The sequence below is a fragment of the Phacochoerus africanus genome, chromosome X (genome assembly GCF_016906955.1).
Source record: "Phacochoerus africanus isolate WHEZ1 chromosome X, ROS_Pafr_v1, whole genome shotgun sequence".
NCBI lineage: Eukaryota > Metazoa > Chordata > Mammalia > Artiodactyla > Suidae > Phacochoerus > Phacochoerus africanus.
Genome location: NC_062560.1, coordinates 18039938 through 18061585, shown reverse-complemented (window position 1 = coordinate 18061585; position 21648 = coordinate 18039938). Strand labels below are relative to the sequence as shown.

At 44.7% G+C, this 21648-nt stretch overlaps 2 protein-coding genes across 2 annotated transcripts in view; one reads left to right on the top strand and one right to left on the bottom strand.

The window, feature by feature from the left end:
* The window catches only part of MAP3K15 (mitogen-activated protein kinase kinase kinase 15), a 149612-nt gene extending 146001 nt beyond the window's left edge, over nucleotides 1-3611 (top strand). Inside the window, exons 25-29 of the mRNA XM_047764409.1 lie at nucleotides 211-436; nucleotides 1513-1625; nucleotides 2230-2330; nucleotides 2413-2489; nucleotides 3524-3611. Coding sequence (XP_047620365.1) covers nucleotides 211-436; nucleotides 1513-1625; nucleotides 2230-2330; nucleotides 2413-2489; nucleotides 3524-3611 — 605 coding nt within the window. The remainder of the gene's footprint in view (nucleotides 1-210; nucleotides 437-1512; nucleotides 1626-2229; nucleotides 2331-2412; nucleotides 2490-3523) is intronic.
* PDHA1 (pyruvate dehydrogenase E1 subunit alpha 1) lies at nucleotides 2125-21501 on the bottom strand. The gene is made up of 11 exons (XM_047764408.1): nucleotides 21291-21501; nucleotides 14977-15036; nucleotides 13811-13984; nucleotides 12927-13053; nucleotides 10978-11069; nucleotides 10075-10167; nucleotides 9139-9294; nucleotides 8875-8946; nucleotides 6625-6692; nucleotides 5416-5524; nucleotides 2125-4816 (listed from the first exon to the last, which is right to left on the bottom strand). Exons 1-11 carry the CDS (start codon nucleotides 21345-21347, stop codon nucleotides 4652-4654), a joined length of 1173 nt encoding a protein of 390 aa, XP_047620364.1. The 5' UTR covers nucleotides 21348-21501; the 3' UTR covers nucleotides 2125-4651.
* Nucleotides 21502-21648: the final 147 nt, after the last annotated feature.

Sequence of the window (21648 nt, the reverse complement as noted above, 5' to 3'; positions counted from 1 at the left end):
CAGGTCTCATCCCATCCCCCACCCAATAACCCCAGGCAATTCTCGCACCCCCACTAGTCAAGCAAGCCTGCCTTGTTCTGATGGCTTTTTTGAGCCATTTCTTAACTTACCGTGATCTCCCCAAATCCCTGAAGTTTCCCTCTTTATCTCTGGTCCCTTACTGGCCTTCCATAACTCCCTGTGCCTACTCCATCCCTATCAATTTCGCAGAGCTCCAAGCCCACTTTGAGCCTGCCTCGGAGAGTGAAGGGGTGTTTAAGGACACGGATGAAGTAGAAGAGGACTATCCCCCAGCAGACCCGCAAGGAAGCCAAGCGCCTGCAGCATGTGGATGGAGCAGGCCTGCCTCAGTGGTTGCCCAGGAGGCCGAACCCCAGCAGATCTACCAGCAGCACCTGAGCCTCCAGCTGAGCCAGCTCAGGCAGGAGACCAACAGGTGGGTGGGGTTGGGACAATGACCAGGACCTGCTCTGGTGCCCAAGCACAGGCCATACTAAAGGCAGCAGCATTTCGCAGTTTTCTGTCTCTTCACCACGACGAGGCCACTGACTGTGTGTGGGTCCAGTGGGACACCTGTGGCCTGTCCCTGCCAAAGTAGCTGAGTCAGGGATGTGTATCCCCAAGGAAGTTTTTGCCCTCTCCTCTTTGCATCTCCCCCTTGTCATGTCCTGATCCCGAGGCGGACATGTATGGACTGCCTTTCCAAAAGGGGACCCTGGCACTGCCATGAGGCTCCCTCAAGAGAGCTGGCACATAGTGGGTGTTCAGAAACTACTTGTTAAATGAATAAAATAATTGCCGTTTGCACTGGGGAACCACACTGTCACTGGGCTTATAACATATATAACCCACAGCTAATAGCAAACGAGTTGGTACTGGTTCCCAAATGCCTCGCTGCCTCCATCCCTTGAGAATGTTAATATTTAATGAGGGACATCAAGTGTCAGGTATACCCATTTTGGAAGGAGAGTTAGATATCCCTAGGGGTGGACTTGAGTATGTGGCTCCTACGGACACGCCCGCCTTTGTAGCACAGCCATGCCTTGGCTGCTGCTGGGCAGAGCAGGAAGGCACCTGCTGAGGGTAACAGGTCCTCCCCTGAGTGTACAGAGACCACTGTCGGGGGAGCATTTAGCACAGTCCTGGGTAGTAGTGCCCCTCCCACCTGCCGAGGTGCATGCAGCACCATTCTTGCCAGCGCCCCCGCCCCCCCTGCAAATGTTCCAACAGCAGCAGGGTTTCTATCACCTTGATTGTCTGTAAGAGCCTGAGCACTGGTTTCAGAGCCTTGGTCAGACGTAGGGGAACAAGTTGAAACGATGTGGCTGAGTTCCTGAGTGCTGGCCTTTGCTTTCAAGGGGAGGAAACACCAGGAAGGTGCCCATGTCCAGGCTGAAACTAGACTGACAGCATTGTGCCATTTTTTTTTTTTTTAAACCTGTTTGTTCAACAAGTGTTCAAGTTGAATTGAGTAGTCAGGCGGTCTCTGAATGACAACTTTTTTTAAACCAGACTTTTGGAACACCTAGTTCAAAAAGAGAGAGAGTACCAGAATCTTCTACGGCAAACCCTAGAACAGAAAACTCAAGAACTGTATCACCTTCAGTTACAATTCAAATCTAATGGTGAGTGATTTTTCCGCTTGCTCTGACTTGTGTATGTGTGCTAAGTCAAAATCTGGCTCGTATTCCAGTCAGCCTTGACAAAGCCGAGGTTGTTCTCCGTCACATCAAGTACTCCAGTAGATTCTGGAACACTGATCAGTAATTAAAAGAAACTATTGGAGTTCCTGTGTCGTGGCTCAGCAGTAATGAACCCAGCTAGTATCCATGACGACACAGGTTCAATCCCTGGCCTAGCTCAGCGGGCTAAGGGTCCGGCATTGCCGTGGCTGTGGTGTAGGCCAACAGCTGCAGCTCCGACTCAACCCCTAGCTTGGGAACTTCCTTTATGCGGCGGGTGCAGCCCTGAAAAGCAAAAAAAAAAAAAAAAAAAAAAAAATCCTTTACCTGTGATACTTTTAATCTCTGGAAAGTGATTCCAGCAACTGCGGACTCTTGCGCAGTGTGGATCAAAGCAGCCCAGCAAGGTTTAAGGTTTAAGCTATTTCCTTGTCACATCACATTTACATCCTGGAATAGTTTATTTCATCCAACTTGTTACTTGAAGTTTTACTGTTACACATCAGTATGCAACAAAACAAATTTCTCATCATTACAGAGACTACAGAGAGCTCAGCGTCCCCTCCTGGGTCTCACGGGCAGAGAACAGATCAAGAGCTTGTTGACTGGTTGCAACTGCAAGGAGCGGATGCAAAGACAATCGAAAAGGTAAATGCATAACCAGACAAACCATTCCTATGCTCTTATTACAAAGCTACTTAGCCCTTGATGTATGTGATCCTTGTTTCAGATCCTCGAAGAGGGTTACACACTTTCTGATATTCTTAATGACATCACTAAGGAAGACCTCAGGTACCTTAGACTACGGTAAGAACCACCTCAAAACACTGTGAGACCAAAAATGGCTTTTTTGGGGTGACGAGTTAGGCTTTTAAAATAGGCGACAGATGGAGTTCCTGTTGTGGCTCAGTGGCTAACGAACCCAACTAGGAGCCATGAAGATGCGGGTACAATCCCTGGCCTCACTCAGTGGGTTAAGGACCCAGCCTTGCCATCAGATGTGGTGTAGGTTGCAGACACGGCTTGGATTTACGTTGCTGTGGCTCTGGTGTAGGCCAGCAGCTGTAGCTCCAATTGGACCCCTAGCCTGGGTCCAATGCCATGAGCGTGGCCCTAAAAATACAAAAAATAAAATAGGCACAGTAGCAAAAGTGCCAGAAACTCCCACCCTCCCTCTTCATTGAAGTTAATTCCCTTTCCTATGGCTTAGTCAGAAAACAAAAATTACCCAACCTCACTCCCAACTCTAGAGCTTTCCAAGGTTAAAGTTGGGGAAAAGCCCAGAGGGGGCAGAGGCTAAAGGCCCAGTAGGAAAAGTTAAGACTTCCAGCCAGGCCCTGGCTAGGAGTGGAGTGAGGAAGGACATGAGATGGCAGCGTGTTCCACCCAAACCCTTCTTTCTCTACATTGCACCTTACGATTGTGAACCCATGTCCTCTTAAATAACCTGCTCTGCACAGAGCCACCAGCATGTCTGTACTTACTTACCTCTAAGGCCATGTCCCACTCCTGCTAGGGCACAAGGATCACCTCCATATGTAAAGAGTACACATTCCTATTTTGGTTTGTTTTTGTTTTATGTGCACACCTGTGGCATGCAGAAGTCCTGGGCCAGGGATCAAATCAGAGCTGCAGCTGCTGGCCACACCAAATCCTTAACCCACTGAGCGAGGCCAGGACAGTATTAAAATTTTAAGTTAGGGATTGCACTTTTAAGACCAGACAGCAAGTCTAGACAAGTCAAGAAGTAGATATAAGGGCTCCTAAAGTAGTATTTTGTGGTGTCACCTTGAAGTTATCTTTGCCTACAACTCTAAAGCCACCTCCTATTTGTTTTGTAGTGGTGGCCTCCTCTGCAGGCTCTGGACTGCAGTGTCCCAGTACAGAAGACAGGCTCAGGGGGCCCCAACAACCCAAGATGAGGCGTAATCAGCTCAGCCCGGGGGCAGAGGGAGCAAAGAGTGAACGGTTGAAGCTTCTGTTAACATACACATGAATTCCGCTGCATTTTTACACAAGGGAGACACCACTGTTCAATGAACAATGAGAACTTGAAGTTGTAAAGGTGAATAGAATTGTATGTATTGTGAGAAGAGGGATTGTAAAAACTACTCTTTGACATCCCAGAGTAATATGAAATTCTTAAAAATGAACTTACTTCAATGAAGAAACACTTACTAAGGAGGTCAAACAACAGTTTAAGATAACAAAAAGGCTGGGAATCACTTTTAGATTATACTATCATCTTATTTTTTAACTGGCATTGCACTTAAAATTTGAAAAAGAAAAATATGTTAAGACTATGCCTTGTATTTAATGTTTGATATTGTTTGATATGAATGTAAAATAGAAACCTATTTAGAAAATAGCTTCGTATTTATATTGAATGTATAAATGGAGAAACTAAGTTATTTGGCCTTTGAAATGAACTAGACTTATTTTAAAATGGAATTGTCCTCCCCCTCCCTGCCTCATTATAATTAAATACTGTGTTTTATTCAGGAGAAATGATGGTTCAGTGAGAACAGACTTCAGCACCAACATGCACACTAAGGTACACTGGGTTAGCTGCTGGGCACTTCAAGGGACAGGAGAATGATCCCCTAAGCCCACAAAAAGGTGGCAGAGTTGAACAGGCATTCAAGATTTAGTCACTTAAAAAGTATGTGCGTATGTGTTAAAATAGAGAAATTCAACAAAATCAAACACAACTATCTTAAAGAAATAATGTGAAGGAGGGTGAAGCCAACTCTATTACCTATTTTTAAACCTACGTAAATCTAAAATGACCTTTATGATATCCTTATTAACACCTAAGTGTGCAGTAACATCTTTTAATGCAACACTGTACAAACCACATGCAATTTATACTATCTTCATCTACACACTTTTCCTCAACAATGTTGGTGACACAAAGCATTCCTTACAGTTGCTGCCAAAGAGCCCACTGAAGGTATAACCAGCTCCCATTAACTGATGGACTTAAACTTGATCCACTGGTTTGCACCCCGGACTTCAAAAGGCGGGTCGTTGCAGTAGATGTGATAGCCGAGTTCTTCCAAAGGTGGTTCAGGATCAGCAGTAGCAAACTGTGCAGCATCCTCAATTTCTTTCCTCACTTCAACATCGATTTCCTAAAAAGTCATATTACAGTTCAAGAGACTTTTTGAATAGACAGCAGCTTGGGTACCAACTAGTTCTACTCAGAACCTGTTGCTAGTTTACACGTAGTTGGTATTTTTAAAGACGTTATTTTAAAAATGACACAGTGATCTACAAAGGAGTATTTTGGAGTACAGACATCAGCATTTAAAACAGATATACTTGGAGTTCCCAGTATGGCCCAGGGGTTAACAAATCCAACTAGGAACCATGAGGTTGCAGCTTCAATCCCTGGCCTTGCTCAGTGGGTTGAGGATCCAGCATTGCCGTGAACTGTGCTGTAGGTCGCAGACATGGCTCATATGCCACCTTGCTGTGGCTGTGGTGTAGGCCAGCAGCTACAGCTCTGATTTGACCCCTAGCCTGGGAACCTCCATATGCCACGAGTGCGGCCCTAAAAAAAGATATACTTTGGATGTTCTCTTGCCAGGGTCTATTTTTGGAAAGAACGGTGCTACTGGAGGAGTTATAAGGCCTTAGCAATAAGTCCTGTGAAAATACAAAACATGTACTTTCCCATTTATTAGAGAAAAATTGCTCAGAACCTTCAAACCATAAGGAGTGACTGTACCTTTAATTCTTCAACACTGGCAAGATTGCTGTTCACCATTCTATCCTTGAGAAGCATGATCGGGTCACTCTTACTTCTTACTTCCTGAATTTCTTCTCGTGTACGGTAACTATGAGGAGGGAAAGAGAGTTGCAAGTACGTAAGAACAGTGCAGGTATAGCAGAGACAGTCTATGAAACACAAAATATGTTTCTGAAACAAAGGAGCACATCACTACTTATATGTCATCGTAGGAATGGCAGAATTATACTTTCAAAATATAAGAACTCAGCCTAATATTCTGTAACAGCTCATCTGTCTTTATAGAAACCTCTACAAATGGCAATTCACCTGGATTCCCTGGCATTCTGACAACAGCGCCCAAGTTTTTATTTGCTTCTTTGATCTAGATGTAGGGCATGAAGGTAGTGGGGGAGCCTCTTAAAGTGGGTGGAGACAGTAGAGATGGTTTTTCTAGCAGGAAATAAATGTGCCTTTCCTTTCTCCATTAAGACCCTAGAGCAGCATGGCTGGTAAAAAAAACTTAAAGATTTTCCAGTTCTTGACTGACTGGTACATCCTTGTCCCACATCACTTGAAATAACACAAAGTGTTTTTTTTCCGTAGAAGCTGCTCTTGACAACATTTTCCCTTAAACCTTCATTCTACACTCAAAAGCTTACTGTTATGGCTTACTCTGACTAAATCTACTTTTTTAATTATGCTATACTCCGGGATTACGGCATTACAGGTCAGAGTTACAAAGTAGTAAAACTGCTTTTCTTTTTTTCACTGCTTTATTCCAACATATCGAATACCCCATGTACCACTGGTCTTGCTCCAAACCAGCCAGAAGAACATTTTCCAGTGGAGGAATATGGCATGAGAGAATTTGCATTAATGCCTAAAAAAGCTAAATATCCTCCACGACACTTCTCTACCATCAGATCTATCTTATGCAATACTTTCTCTGCGAATGTTTTCTTATTGGGGCTCATGCTAACATGTACATACTACCTATTGTAGGAATTTTCAGAATGCTTTCTATATTGGAATCAATTTATTGGGAGGCACTGCTTTCAGCCTCAGACTAACTACTAAATCAATGCATGAGGCCAACTGGTGTCTGACTTCAAAAGCAAATGTTCAAAAGCTCTGCTTTTTCATTCAAGTAGCACCATTCAAAGCCCACCCCTTTGGACACCACACTCCGTTTTCCCATGACCATACCTGACTCCGGGATCACTCATACTGTGTCCATGGTAACGGTAAGTCTGCAGCTCCATCAGTATGGGCCCCTAACACAGAACCCAATGAAGGTTAGGTCAGACAATAGGCACAACCTCAAATGTACACCTTTCAAGATCAAAGTTTCTCTCATCAGAGCTTCCAAGTTGTCAAGAATTTCTAGTTGACCAATACTGCCTATTTCATCCTTTTTTTTGTCTTGTGTCTTTAGAGTCCCACGCAAAGCACATGGAGGTTCCCAGGCTAGGGGCTGAATCAGAGCTGTAGCCACCGGCCTACACCAGAGCCACAGCAACGTGGGATCCAAACCGCGTCTGCAACCTACACCACAGCTCACGGCAACGCCGGATCGTTAACCCACTGAGCAAGGGCAGGGACCGAACCCGCAACCTCATGGTTCCTAGTCGGATTCGTTAACCACTGAGCCATGACAGGAACTCCTCATCCTTATTTTTAACAAGAACTTATTTTATCAAAAAGGCATTTAGCATGGTAGAACCTATTGACATTACATAAGGAATTGTCTATTTTGCCAGTATTGCATTTGATATATATAAGAACTGCATAGATTTAATGAAGAAAGAGAGGGTAGCATTAATCTTCTAGGTCAATAGACTAGTCTTCCCCCCCACCCAACCCCCGACAGGGGTGGAATCATGTACAAGCATTCTGAGCCTTTTAAAAAGGCTAGAGAAAAATACTAACATAAACCTTAATAAGCAAACCTCTAGTCTTCCCATCCTTCTGCACTCTCCAGCACACATCAAGATACGCTAGGTAGGTGAATTTCTACCTCACACCCATTTCATCACGCAGGGTTTGTAGGGGCTGGCAGCCAATCATTCTTCACACACATCTGGCGCATGTGTAACAGAAAGTGGGCAGGTACCGACAACCTGACACTTAACCCTGTGACAGGGTGTCTAGCTCCCCACCAGATAGCTTGCTCAGGCTACACTAGCCCTCTTCCAGAAGACACCTTTGAGCACTGAGGGGATGGGATAGATCTAGGATCCCTGGGCAGTTTGGTGCAGTAGTTTAAAAACTGGCTCCGAATCCAGGTGCTTGGATTCCAATCCTGGCTGTAACATCTGACGGTTATGTACCTCAGTTTCCTCACCTACAAAGCAGGTGTGCTCAGAGTTGGGCCCATTACATAAAAGGTGCTTAGGGCTTTGCCTGCCATACCGACACCTCAGTAAGTGTCACCTGTGTGTCATCCAATAGCCATGTGGAAGCACAGTGGGTTGGGCTAAGGGGATGGTGATAAAGGGGTTTATCTAAACCCTCCCCTAACTCCAAGATCAGGCTCTGGTCAGGCTGAGAAAGTTAACACGCAATTATAAACGACTGATCCTGTTTCCACGGTGGCCACACACTCTTATGAACTGGGAGAGAAGGAGATGATACTCACCCCCCAGGGCCTGAAGTCCTGATGGAGCCCACTGAGCCCACTGCCACCAACCTGCCATCTGAGTCATGCCCTATTTTTATTCTTTCTCTTGTTCAGCTGCTCTTTTCCCCCTCTGCTTCACCCTCTCTCCCACTTTCATCGCTGCTAGCCAAATCTTACTTGCATTACTGCCCAAACATACACACGGGGCAAGGCACTGCAAGGTACACCTCAAGGGCCTGCTTTCTGGGCCGTGGGACCCTAACACTGCTTTAGGGAGAACAATATCTTTCCACCGGATTGGATGGCATGTGAGCCTCTTTTTAGGCCAATCTCACTGTAACTGGAAAGGGCAAGATTCTCAGCACTGAAACAACCCAGACTAAGACTACATCATTGATCCATCATATTTAATTTGTAGAAGACAAACTTATCCTGAATATCTATTCTCTATATAAGCAAAGTTCTGTGTTGGGCACCGGGTGAGTCCCAATCTATTCACTCAAGGGGCTTATGATTAATGGGGGGGGGGGAAGCTGGAGGCACATAATTAAACTCAGGGCAAAAGAGATGGTCAAAATGAAGACAGAGGCGGAATGCTGAGGAAGCACTGGAAGATTGACCCCAAGTGGGGGTCACATGGAATGAGGACGTGAGCTACCAAGACCATGTTATTTGTGAAAGCACCCGATTCACTTAACTGGACTCTGCTTCTATCTTGTACACCCCAACGAGCAGCTACCCCTAAATAGCTGCAATTAACACAGGAGGCATCCTTTAAGACACACAAATGTCATTAGAAATCTCAAGCCTAGAGGCCTACGTGAAGAAAACCTTACCTTTCCAGATCTACAGTAGGCAGCTGCAAACCTTGTGGCCTCCCGGACACACAAGATATCCATTCCATCTACCTGTTAGTAAATGGGAAAGGGGCAGAGCATAAATCCAATTGCCTAAAACCATTCTCATTTTACATGATCTGTTCATGCACCAGGAAAATACAACTCCTCAATGTGTCTGAGACTGTCAAGGGCATGTGTGGCACAGTGCCCGGGTCCTGGGCCAGGAGGGTGCAGCTGCAGCCTTGCAACAGATGTCCTTACCCTCAGCCCAGGAATGAAGTCGCCTCTCTTATAGTAGTCAGTGCTGGCTGCGGCTCTCTCCACAGATGTTCCCATCCCATAGCGATTATTCTCACAGATGAAAACACAAGGCAATTTCCACAAAGCTGCCATGTTGTAAGCTTCAAATATCTGACCCTGGAAATATGTAAAGAAGTTCGAGTGGTTTCACTGAGCTGTTTTTCTCTAGACTTCATCATCCACAACAGCCACACTCTTCTATCTGGCAGAGAAAGCTTTCAAGGACGAAATGCCTTATCTGCAAACACCTCAGCTTTTGGGGCAAAGGAGGCGGTGTGCTGGGGGGAGCCGCAAGCACATCATACTTGTTCCTCTGGGGCCAAGGCAGTAGTATAGAATACCCTGGGGAAAAATCAACATGTACCAATGTACTACAGCTACCTAGTTGCAGGGTTCATTATCGATTCTTTGAGACCCTCTAGAGAACCAGAGTGAACTAGTGTCTGAGAATCCGTAGCTGGAGCAGGGCCTCAGAGCACATCGCTCACATGGTGGTGATTACTCAGACTGTGACAAAAGAGCAGAAAGAGTCAGGGTTCAGGAGCTGTGCGAGGAGTCTCACAATGCCCTGGCATCCACGAGAGTGAAGTCTGTACATTACAGCACTGGTTTAAGAGCTGGTTTGCAAGGCGTTAAGATGTAAAACGGTCTATCCCCAGAGTGTGTAAAGCAGTAAGCCAGAGCAAAGGAGAGCACCCTCTCAGAGTACACCCACATAAAGCGCCAAGACGTCGTAAATCTCTTTATCTGGCCACAAAACCAAATCTTAGCCTGCCATATGAGTAGCCATGGCAACTAGTAAGCAATAAACTACTCCTCCACAAACTGAACTGTGAATATCCAACATTTTGGAAATACAGCTATAATCATTATTACGAAGTTGAGACACACACTCACCTGATTAGCAGCACCATCTCCATACAAAGTCAAACAGACCTCATCTTTTCCATTATACTTACAGGCCAGAGCAATCCCAGCTCCCAGGGGCACCTTGTATTAAGGACAACCAAGAAAGGAACCAGAGAAATCCATGAGGGAAGAAATTAACTCTCTGAATGTTAACACCTAGCCAAAATGTGAGAGACGACATACTGTGCCCACAAACTCTCCCTTCTCCAACCCTGTCTCTGCTTATCCCGTCCCCAATATTATCGATCAGTAAATTAACACTAATAATCACTGTATTCTGTTTCAACTGTTAAGCAGTAACATTTCTGCAAACATTCAACCACTAATCCTGAACAAACAAAGCAGCCAAGGATTTAAAAAACAAACCAATCAGATGCTAGAACCTTAATATATTAGAACGTTGACCAAACAATCTAGGTATGATTTTAGACTGTTACTTGTTCATTATTTACTAACCGATGTGAACAAGGAGGGCAGCATACCCACTGAAGCTGGCTTCAGAGTCAAACGAGGCCTCTAGTATCCTGACCATCTGCCTCTCCTGGTCTAGTACCAGTGCCAGCACTGTCCGCAGCAGGGACAGGGATGGGGCAAAGCCATTAACATACTTAAACATCAATTAAAAGGTGAAGGGCATAGCTCTATTGCTAGAGGCTCTTGCTTACTTATAAAACACAAGGAATATCTAAAGGAAAAATTTTAATCATTGTCCCAATCTGTTTACTAAATGATCAAATGATAGGGTATGAAGCAATAGGTCATTTAAGGCACACCATGCCCCCCATCCCCAGGTACTAAAACACTTCAGAGGGAAGTTTTTGGGGGTACAACATATTGCACATGTGGGCCAGAGCAACCCCAGGAAAGCATGCAATCCTCCTCCTCAATTACCTGAGCTCCCACAATGCCATTGCCCCCGTAGAAGTTCTTGGCATACATATGCATCGATCCTCCTTTTCCTTTAGCACAACCTCCTCTTCGTCCTAGAAATGGCAGCAGACACGTAACACACCAGAAACCAATATATAAAACAATAGCCAGGACATGGAAACAACCCAAATGTCCATCCACAGACAACTGGATTAGGAAGATGTGGTAATATATACGCAATTGAATACTACTCAGCCATCAAAAAGAACGAAATAATGCCATTTGCAGCAACATGGATGGAACTAGAGACTCTCATACTGAGTGAAGTAAGTCAGAGAGACAAATACCATATATGATATCACATATCTGGAATCTAATATAAAGCACACATGAACCTTTCCACAGAAAAGAAAATCATGGACTTGGAGAAGAGACTTGTGGTTGCCAAGGGGGAGGGGGAGGGAGTGGGGTGGTAGGGGAGCTTGGGGTTAATAGATACAAACTATTGCCTTTGGAATGGATAAGCAATAAGATCCTGCTGTGTAGCACTGGGAACTATGTCTGGTCACTTCTTTTTTTTTTTTTTTTTTTGTCTTTTTGCTATTTCTTTGGGCCGCTCCCGCGGCATATGGAGGCTCCCAGACTAGGGGTCAAATCGGAGCTGTAGCCACCGGCCTACGCCAGAGCCACAGCAACTCGGGATCCGAGCCGCATCTGCAACCTACACCACAGCTCACGGCAACGCCGGATCGTTAACCCACTGAGCAAGGGCAGGGACCGAACCCGCAACCTCATGGTTCCTAGTCGGATTCGTTAACCACTGCGCCACGACGGGAACTCCTGGTCACGTCTGATGGAACATGAAAATGTGCGAAAATACAATGTGTACATGTATGTGTAACTGGGTCACCATGCTGTACAGTAGAAAAAAAAGGTACTGTGGAAATAACTATTAAAAAAATAATAATAATAAAATAAAAATAAAATAAAACAAACAGGCGTTCTCGTTGTGGCTAAGCGGGTTAAAGACCCGATGCTGTCTCTGTGAAGATGCAAGTTCAACCTCTGGCCTCACTCAGTGGATTAAGGATCTGATGTTGCCATGGCTGTGCTGTAGGTCTCAGCAGCAGCTCCAATTCTGACCCTTAGCCTGGGAACTTCCATATGTCACAAGTTAAAACCAACAAACAAAACCCAACAAAAACAACAAACAAAACCATACCCCAAGTGTCTACTTAGAGGCTCAACCAAGAGAGGCCAATTCAATGATATAGGATGATAGCATGGTACCCTAGACTGCTTTTCCCTTCTTTTTTTTTGCTAGTTACAAACATCTTCTGATTCCTCCTATACTGTTACAATGGTTTAACACAAGAGGAACATTACGATTCCCAGAATTTAACCTGCATACAATAAAATGCTTATTCTCTATTTATTTTGACTACCAGATTTCTGCTGGCAGGCTTGAATGATATATGCTATTCTGATTTTATAAAGCTGATTTTTTTTTTTTTGGTCTTTTTCGGGTGGCACCCGTGGCATATGGAAGTTCTCAGGCTAGGGGTCAAATCAGAGCTACGACTGCTGGCCTACACCACAGCCACAGCAATGCCGGAGGATCCAAGCCATGTCTGCAACCTATACCACAGCTCACAGCAATACCGGACACCCAACCCACTGAGCGAGGCCAGGAATCAAACCCATATCCTTATGGATACTAGTCGGATTCGTTTCCACTGTGCCACAACAGGAACTCCCTAGAGCTGATCTTTTACCTGAAAGGCCAGATAACCTCAAAAATGGTCAGTTTACTCAAAAGCACAATAGGGCACCAAAAGGGAGAGGCTTTTTTGGTTAAGTATTTTTTTCTTTTACTTCAAAAAAGTTTTATTGTTAACTTATAAACAGTTAGCATCTTAATAGGGAAACTTAATTTCACCAATTCCCCCTTTTGTAAATTAACAGCATACCTGTAAGTTCCGCAAGAATTTCCCGGACAGAAAGCCCACGAGTAAAGGTAAAGCCATGAGCTCGGTAGGCTGTGATCAGATGGTCCGTAGGGTTTATGCCAGCCTCCAGGCCCACGCAACAAGCTTCCTGTATTCAAGCAAGCAGCAACAATGAGTCAATTACAGTACCCATTTCTAGATAAAGTATTTCCCAGACTATTATGAAACATTTGGCCTAGTAGAACCCTTTAGTAATAACCACAAGTGGCTCTATTTTTCATCAGAAATAGAGTAGAGGATAAAGCCCAAGCCAGAGCCATATGTACCGATACGCTGTCTTAAGTCTGTGTGATAATTTGAAAAATGTCCTACATCAGATGGCAACATTAAAATATTGTGTGAGTTTCACATGAAAATGGAGAGTTCTGTCTTCTCTTGAAGACAAAAACGATTAGAAGCATTAGCCCGTACCACATGGTACCAACTGGCTAGAACCAAGTTAGAACTTCCCCTGCACGGGGCCTCTATGTTCCAGTTCACCACCAGTCCTTGTCACCATTCTCCATTCTTTGTAGAGCTGACAGGCTTCATTCATTTATTCTACCTAAATGGTCCCTGGCAGACATATGATTTTGTAACCCTTGGCCTAAACCCACAAAACAAATAAAAAACAAAGCAAAACCCCTTTGCTCCAAAAGCATATCCAGTACACGTGCTCACAATGCCACAGTGGCATAGGAAATCAGCAAAGTAACATGTGACTTTAGCAAAAGCTTCATAGCAGGCCTCATTTTTATTCTAAAGTACCAGCCTCAAATCCTTCAGACACATAAGGCAGGATAAGAGCCAATACATAGCATATTTCAATTCCTAAATAACAGTTTTACTACGTAACTCTCACTCACCTGACCATCACACAAGTGACAGAAACCACGAATAATTTTCTGTTTATAGAGCTGATCTGCTTTTAACTCCATTCGGCGAACAGTCTGCATCATCCTATAGTATTTGAGCCCATCCTCCCTGGTGAGCACCGTAGTGACAGGTGGGCCCTCTTCCAGCCGGTGAAGATCACATTTCTGAAACACAATCAGACAATTATCTCCCAATCACTTCAATATTAACACTGCCAACTCATTCTAAGATCTAACTCTAATGTAAATGTTTAACTTGAAAACTAGCAGATGAGCTCATCAGAAATGTGGCATATTGCTCCTGACTCCTTAAATCAGAAAACTGACCGTGCAATGGGATGGAGTTTTGGAGGAAGGAAATCTTTCCAGAGGACTTTCACTGAAAACCTCTAGAAATCAACTGAGTTATAGGCTGAAAGACAAACTTCCAAAGAAGCATTCTAAGAATCTTCTTATTCAAATAGTTTACCAAATCACATGGGGTGGGGGGAAGAGACACATGCCTGTGACATAGAAAAGTTCCCAGGCCAGGGATCGAACGCATGCCACAGCAGTAACCAGAGCCACAGCAGTGATCCCAGATCCTTAACCCACTCAGCCACCAGGGAACTCCCCAAAAATCACATTTTAAACTTTAGAATAAGTCTTGGAGTTCCCATCGTGGCTCAGTGGTTAACGAATCCAACTAGGAACCGTGAGGTTGCGGGTTCGATCCCTGGCCTCGCTCAGTAGGTTAAGGACCCAGCGTTGCCGTGAGCTATGGTATAGGATGCAGACGCAGCTCGGATCCCTCCTTGCTTGTGGCTATGGTGTAGGCCAGCAGCTGTAGCTCCAATTCAACCCCTAGCCTGGGAACCTCCATATGCCGAGGGGGCGGCCCAAGAAATGGCAAAAAGACAAAAGCAAAACAAAGCACTTTAGAGTAAGTCTTTAATATTTTTTTTAGCTGGCTACCCACCTCTGAACTACCAGCAAACTGCTAAATTAAGAGTAAATTCTAATTTTTGCTAAACTTCTCTGAATCTTTGATTCTAGAACATTTTGAATACGGTGGTGAAAAAGCACAAATAGCAAAATGTTCTACTGTAAAGGTAAAACCATACATCAAAATGTACCTGTGGAAAAAAATTTTAATACAAAGCAAAATAACCTCTTACCTTAATTTCAAATGTAGCATCATTTGCAAAGTTACGGGATGCCACCAGCACTCTGCTTGCCTTGAAAGATCAAAATATACAAGCATATCAGTACTTTTTATTGTCAGTTATTTCTGAGTCATTATTCTTATTAATCAGTTATCAGGATGCAGCCCCAAACTTTAATAAGCCCCAACACATTCATGGGCTTACTCTCTTCATTGTGCTGGCATCTTATCTTCCAAAATGAATCCATGCTTTTTGGCCAGTGAAACATGACTGTACCCCCATCTCAAGGCAAACAGGAGGAACAGAAAGGGAGCAAAACCCAAACCTACTACTGAGGACTTTGTTTCCAAAGAAATTACAGTGCAGGAGTTCCCACCATGGTGCAGCGGAAATGAATCCAACTGGGAACGATGAGGTTGTGGGTTCGATCCCCGGCCTCACTCAGTGGGTTAAGGATCTGGTGTTGCCGTGGCTGTGGCATAGGCCAGTGGCAACAGCTCCCATTAGATCCCTAGCCTGGGAACCTCCATATGACCATTTAAAAAAAAAAAAAAAAAGACAAAGAAATTACAGTGCAAATATAATGAGTTAATAGCCAAAGTGAAGAGACTAGATCATCTATGGGCTTTATTTATGCTCTTCTTAGTCATAACCAGGTACGCTGGGCAAGCTAAAGCTTCATTTTCAGAAGTGTTCTTCAAATAAAACAAGGATTCAATTCCTATTTCGAGCAATTCACTTCTCTATGAAATGGTACTATAAGGAAACTCAAGGATTGAAATCCTGTGAAATCAGATTGTTACAATCATTATACAACTATAGATGTGATAAACTCATTTGAGTAATTTAAAATAGTAAATAAATAAATAAGAAAAAAAAAGGAAACTCAAAGCATGAGATGAACAGCTTAAAGAGAAATATACAACACAAAGGGTACTTGGCATTCCCTGACTTAAAAAAAAACAAGATCTGAGGGATGTTTTATGATTTCAACAGCCCCTGTCTTGGATCCTCCAGAAGCCCCAGAAGAGAGATATTATCTACAATAGTGCTTTCTACTTGATGCTCAGGTGACTGTCACTACTTAGGGGAGTAAAAACCTGGGAGAAATGTTTCCTTTTCACTCTTTCAATTGACCATAGCTACTCAGAGCAAAAGTACTCCATGTAATGGCTTAAGGTCCAGGTTAAACCACACACACTTCATCAATTAGTAGTCGTATACTATTTTAGCCACACTCTGCCACGTCACACTGATACGTAAACCAACATCACTTTTTTTCACAGAGACTCGAAGCACGTTCTTCAGATCCCACAAAACATATTTCTGATATGTTACCTTACCATCCAGCTCGTAGCATTGGACTTCATCCTGGTGAGAAGGGTTAAGGCCCATCTACTAAGTGTACAAGCCCACAGGCAGAAAACTATTATCTATTCACACCTTCACCTTCAGATAACAATACACCTGTTATCTGATAAAGTCAACAAAGACAATGACATTGCTGGAGGAAAAGCTTATATGCTAGAAACAAATGCTTCAGTTAAGTCAGAAGGACAAAGAGTCCATTAATATATCTACAGTTACGTGAAAAGTATTAAGCAATTTGGGAAATAAAGTTGAGAGGTGTGAGGTGACAAACAAAAGGTTATGTTTGGCAATCACGAAACAGATGTGTTAGCTCTGACAGTTAAAAACCTCACAAAGCTGGGGTCATAATGGAAATACAAACAGTAAAATAAGGAATAAAAATTTTAAATGTTAATTTACTCTTCTGTGAAATAAGCACTTTGAAAAATTCTGACTTCTTTCAAAGATGAAATCACAGGTACTTAAGTACCTGAAGTTACACTGAGCTCTCTGCTTTCATTTCAGAGACTCAACTTTCTGTAGGATGTGCTGGCATCCAGCTTCTAAAGGTTCTGGATTGGCTGAAGGGTGGCAGGTGGAAGGAGGAAAGAGTGGAACAGTGTCCCAAGGCTTCCACTTGCCAGCCTCGAGTAAACTGAAGTGAGAAATGCTTGAGTGAGTTCCCGCCGTGGCACAGTGGGTTAAGAATCTGACTGCAGTAGCTCAAGTGGCTGTGGAGGCTCAGGTTCAATCCCTAACCACCCCCACACAGTGAGTTAAAGGATAAAAAAGATGTGGTACATATATACAACAGAATACTACTCAGCCAGAAAAAGAACAAAATAATGCCATTCACAACAACATGAATGCAACCAGAGATTATCATACTAAGTTGGAGAGAGACAAATACCATATGATGTCACATGTGTGGAATCTAAAATATGGCACAGATGAACCTATCTACAGAACAGAAACAGACTCACAGACATGGAGAAAAAAGAAAAGAGGAATTGAACCTGTGTCCTCATGGATACTAGTCAGATATGTTTCTGCTGAGCCATGATGGGAACTCCCCATGTCTACTTTTATTTACTGTACCAAAGAACAGAACAGAAAGCAGCCTGTCTTGAAACCCTCATCTTTGGATCAGTCTAATTACCCAACTTCTCTCCCACACCCAGATGGCTAAACACTCACTGCTGGAGGAAATCTCATAATTCTGCAGACTTATGCCAATGCACATTTATGGTTTCTAATCCCAGTTGGGTCTTTAACACTACTTGGCGACTCTTACTTAAACACTCACACCCAGTTCTCACAATGACCATTCCAACTCTTCTGTAATGATTCTTTGAGCTTTAAGCTTTAAGAGTTTTCAGAGTTCCTGCTGTGGGTCAGTAGGTTAAGGACCTGGCCTTGTCTCTGTGAAGATGTAGGTTCAACCTCTGGCCTCAGTCAGTGGGTTTAGGATCTAGTGTTGCTGCAGTCTACAGCATAGGTCAAAGATGTGGCTCAGATCCAGTATTGCCATGACTATGGTGTAGACACCACTTGTTTCCAAGGGGGAGGGAGTGGGGGTTTGGGGCTAGGAGATGCTAACTCTTACATTTAGAAAGGATTAACAACCAGGTCCTACTGTATAGCACAGGGAACTATATCCAGTCTCCTGGGATAAACCATGATGGAAAGGAGTATTTATTTTTTTTTTTTAGGGCCGCACCCACAGCATATGGAAGTTCCCAGGCTAGGGGTCCAAACAGAGGTACAGCTGCCGGCCTACACCACAGCAAGGAGGGATCTGAGCCACACCTGCAACCTACATCCCAGCTCACAGCAACGCCGGATCCTCAAACCACTGATCGAGACCAGGACTGAACCTGAATTCTCATGGATACTAGTCAGGTTCATTACTGCTGAGCCACAAGGGGCTCGAGACTATTTTTTTAAAGTATTAAATATGTATAACTGAGTCACTATGCTGTACAGAAGAAACTGGCACAACACTGTAAATCAACTATAAAAAAGTTTTTTTTAGAAAGAAAGTGTCAGTCTGTAATGAATCTAAAACACTTTGAACTAAGTAGCTTGTGTTCACACACCTGAAATCTGATAGATGAATGAGCATGTTGAACCCAAGAACCCAAAGTACACCGAGCACTCTGGAGACATCTCACAATTTCCTACCACTTACAGAAACACTCATTAGCTGTTCTGCTTTGTTACAGGGAAGGGGAAGTATTAAACAGGGCTTCAGCCCACCAACACAGGGTTAATACAGAATTCCTCAGAATATTTCTCTGCCTTAGTACAATTAATCACACATATGCAGGCAGCAGAAAAAAACATGCAAAATAGCTTAACAAGAAGGACAGCTCAAGGTAAGGAGCAGTAACTCCTTCAGTCTCTCATCCTCATTAAAAATGCTTTTAGGGAAGGATCAGGACAGTGGAGGAGTAAGAGGTTGGGCTCGCCTTCTCCCACGAACACATCAAAACAACACCTCTGCATGTGGAATGTTTCGCACCAAACATCTACTGAACACCGGCAGAAGAACTTATTGAACCTCCCAAAAGGGCAAGAAACCCTCTACATAATTGGGTAGAAAAAGAAAACAAGAAGAAAGAGACAGAGAAAAAAATGTTTTTAATTAAATAAATGTTCTGCACAGGAATCCATTTCTGCCATAATAATCTTATCTCTTAAGAATTTTTGACTAAATAAAGTTATATTTCATTTTTGGTCCTTTTGGAGCAACATCTGCAGCATATGGAAGTTCCCAGGCTACGGGTCGAAGTGGGGCTGCAACTGCCGGCCTACACCACAGCCATAGCAACACCAGATCCGAGCCGCATCTGCAACCTACACCACAGCTTGTGGCAACACTAGATCCTTTAACCCACTGAGCGATGCCAGGAATCGAACCTGCATCCTCATGGATACTAGTCAGGTTCTTAACCCACTGGGCCACAGGAACTCCCATATTCCATTTTTAACAGATCACTGTTACCCAACTCTCATTTCTATTTGACTTGAGATGTATTATATGATTTTTGAAAAGGCCAAAGTTTTACTGAGGTGGAACACCAAGTGCAATTTGCCTTTGATGCCAACACATTGCAGGAAGACAACAACCCACAAGCAGGAGTATTTTGGACAGCTGAGGGAATGAAACTCTGATTTTAAATACTGACTTTTCGCTGTTCATAGGGACACAGGGGATAGTAATTTGAAAACTCACAAATTTTCCTTGTCTGTAGAACGCCATCAATTCAAACAAAGTTCTACTGTAATCACACCGAACTAAGGCCCTGTATGATGCTGAAAACATATTTCTATTACCTACATTCAACTAAAAACTGATGTTTTGGACATTAAATAGTCACGTGCCTGGCACACATTAAGGGCACAATAAATGCTGGATTTATCTTGTGTGTACATAGAAATAAAAAATAAATACAAAAACTAGAGTTCCTGTCGTGGCTCAGTGGTTAACGAATCTGACTAGGAACCATGAGGTTGCGGGTTCAACCCCTGGCCTTGCTCAGTGGGTTAACGATCCAGTGTTGCCGTGAGCTGTGGTGTAGGTTGCAGACGCGGCTCGGATCCCGAGTTGCTGTGACTCTGGAGTAGGCAGGTGGCTACGGCTCCTATTCGACCCCTAGCCTGGGAACCTCCATATGCCGCAGGAGCGGCCCTAGAAATGGCAAAAAGACCAAAAACAACGGTGAAATGTGCTTGTTTTTCAGGGAGATCCAATCACAACCTAAATGCTAATACAGATTAATCACATGGCGTTCTGTGTTTGTCAATCAATGGCAATCCTAGAGGAGTACACTTCCTCCAACCTTTCGATGATCTCTGCCCTATACCAAGCTGAGCTGCCAGTCTTGGGAGTTACTAGAGCAAAAACTGCAAGTCAAAACTTGGCTGCAGTGATACCAAGTAACATTACCCCCATCCCGTGCTTAGAGGTCAAAATGCTCTGAACTTCGGCTAGGCATGTCTAAAAGTTGGAGCCATAAATAGCGCTAACCTCTAACCCCATCCTCCCAAACACCACTTTAGCTACTTCTATCCTAAATGAGAGTGTCTCCGCATCTGTGTGCAAGTGGAGGGCCTCCCTCTGGGTTCTGCCTGACGGCTTTTGAATCGACTGCCTAGGAAAAGCTCACCGTTGAGGCAGCGGGGAGGAAAGAGTAGCAAGTGTGTTGTTTCTCGGGAGCCCAACCTGCGTCAACACTCCACAGAGCCGAGCGCTGGCGTTCAACAAATGTATACCAAACTGGGAACTCAAATAATAACAATATTTAACACTGACGGCACCTACTATGTACCAGGCGCTACCGGAAAGGTTTACATACTTGTCACTCGTTTAAGCCTCACGACAACCCCATGGAGTAAGTACTCTCCATTTCAGAAATGAGGAAATTGAGCACCGAGGTGTTTAAGAAAAAAAGCAAAACCAAAAAACTCTTGCCCAAGACCACAGGGCTAGTAAAGAGTGAGGCTGGTGTCTGAACGGAGTCAGTCTCCGGATTCCTGGTCAAGAGGAACTAAGGAAAAATTTTAATGAACCGGCCAGGAAGAGGCAGCCAACTCGAGGAAGCCCAAGGCCCCCTTTTCTGTCTAGAGTAAAGGAACGGGCACTTTTGCTTCTTTTGGGGGGCGGGGGGGCGGGCATTTTGGGGCCGCATCAACAAGCCCGGCACAGGGAACCACTGCTGACCTCCACGTGGACCTTGTAAAGCTCCCCCTCCAACAGGCGGCGCCGCTTGGCCGAAACGCCGCTCCGCTCGCGGCCAGGAGTGCAGCATACAACGTGGAAGCAGAACAAAGGCCTGCGGCTCCCCGAAGACCGCTGCGCCCGGCCCGACCCGCCCGCCTAGCCCGCTTGCCCTGCCCTTTGGCGTCCTCCGGCTTCGGGCCCCGCCTCGGTCCCGCTCTTTCCCCGCCACGGGCCGCTCAGGCCGACTCACCGGCTTCTGGGCGACGCCCGACAACACGCGGGAGACGGCGGCGAGCATCTTCCTCATGGAGTGCGGGCAGTGGCAGCAGCGGCGACTCCCAACGGCTCAAGCAGCGAGGCCCAGAAGTCTCCAAGTCTCCTTCAGGCGCCCGGGGAGAACGCTAAGACCTAACGGCGGCGCTACGCGACGCGACGCGACGCGACGCGGCGCGACGGAAGACGTCATGCGCCGCACCGGGCCACGGGCCAACCAGGATTGCTCTCAGGGCGTGCCCCGCCCACCCGAGAGGCCCACGGCCGCCCATTGGGTGTCGGAGCCAGAAAGCTGGGCTGAGGGCTCCCTCCGTCACCTCACGGGTAAGGGGCGG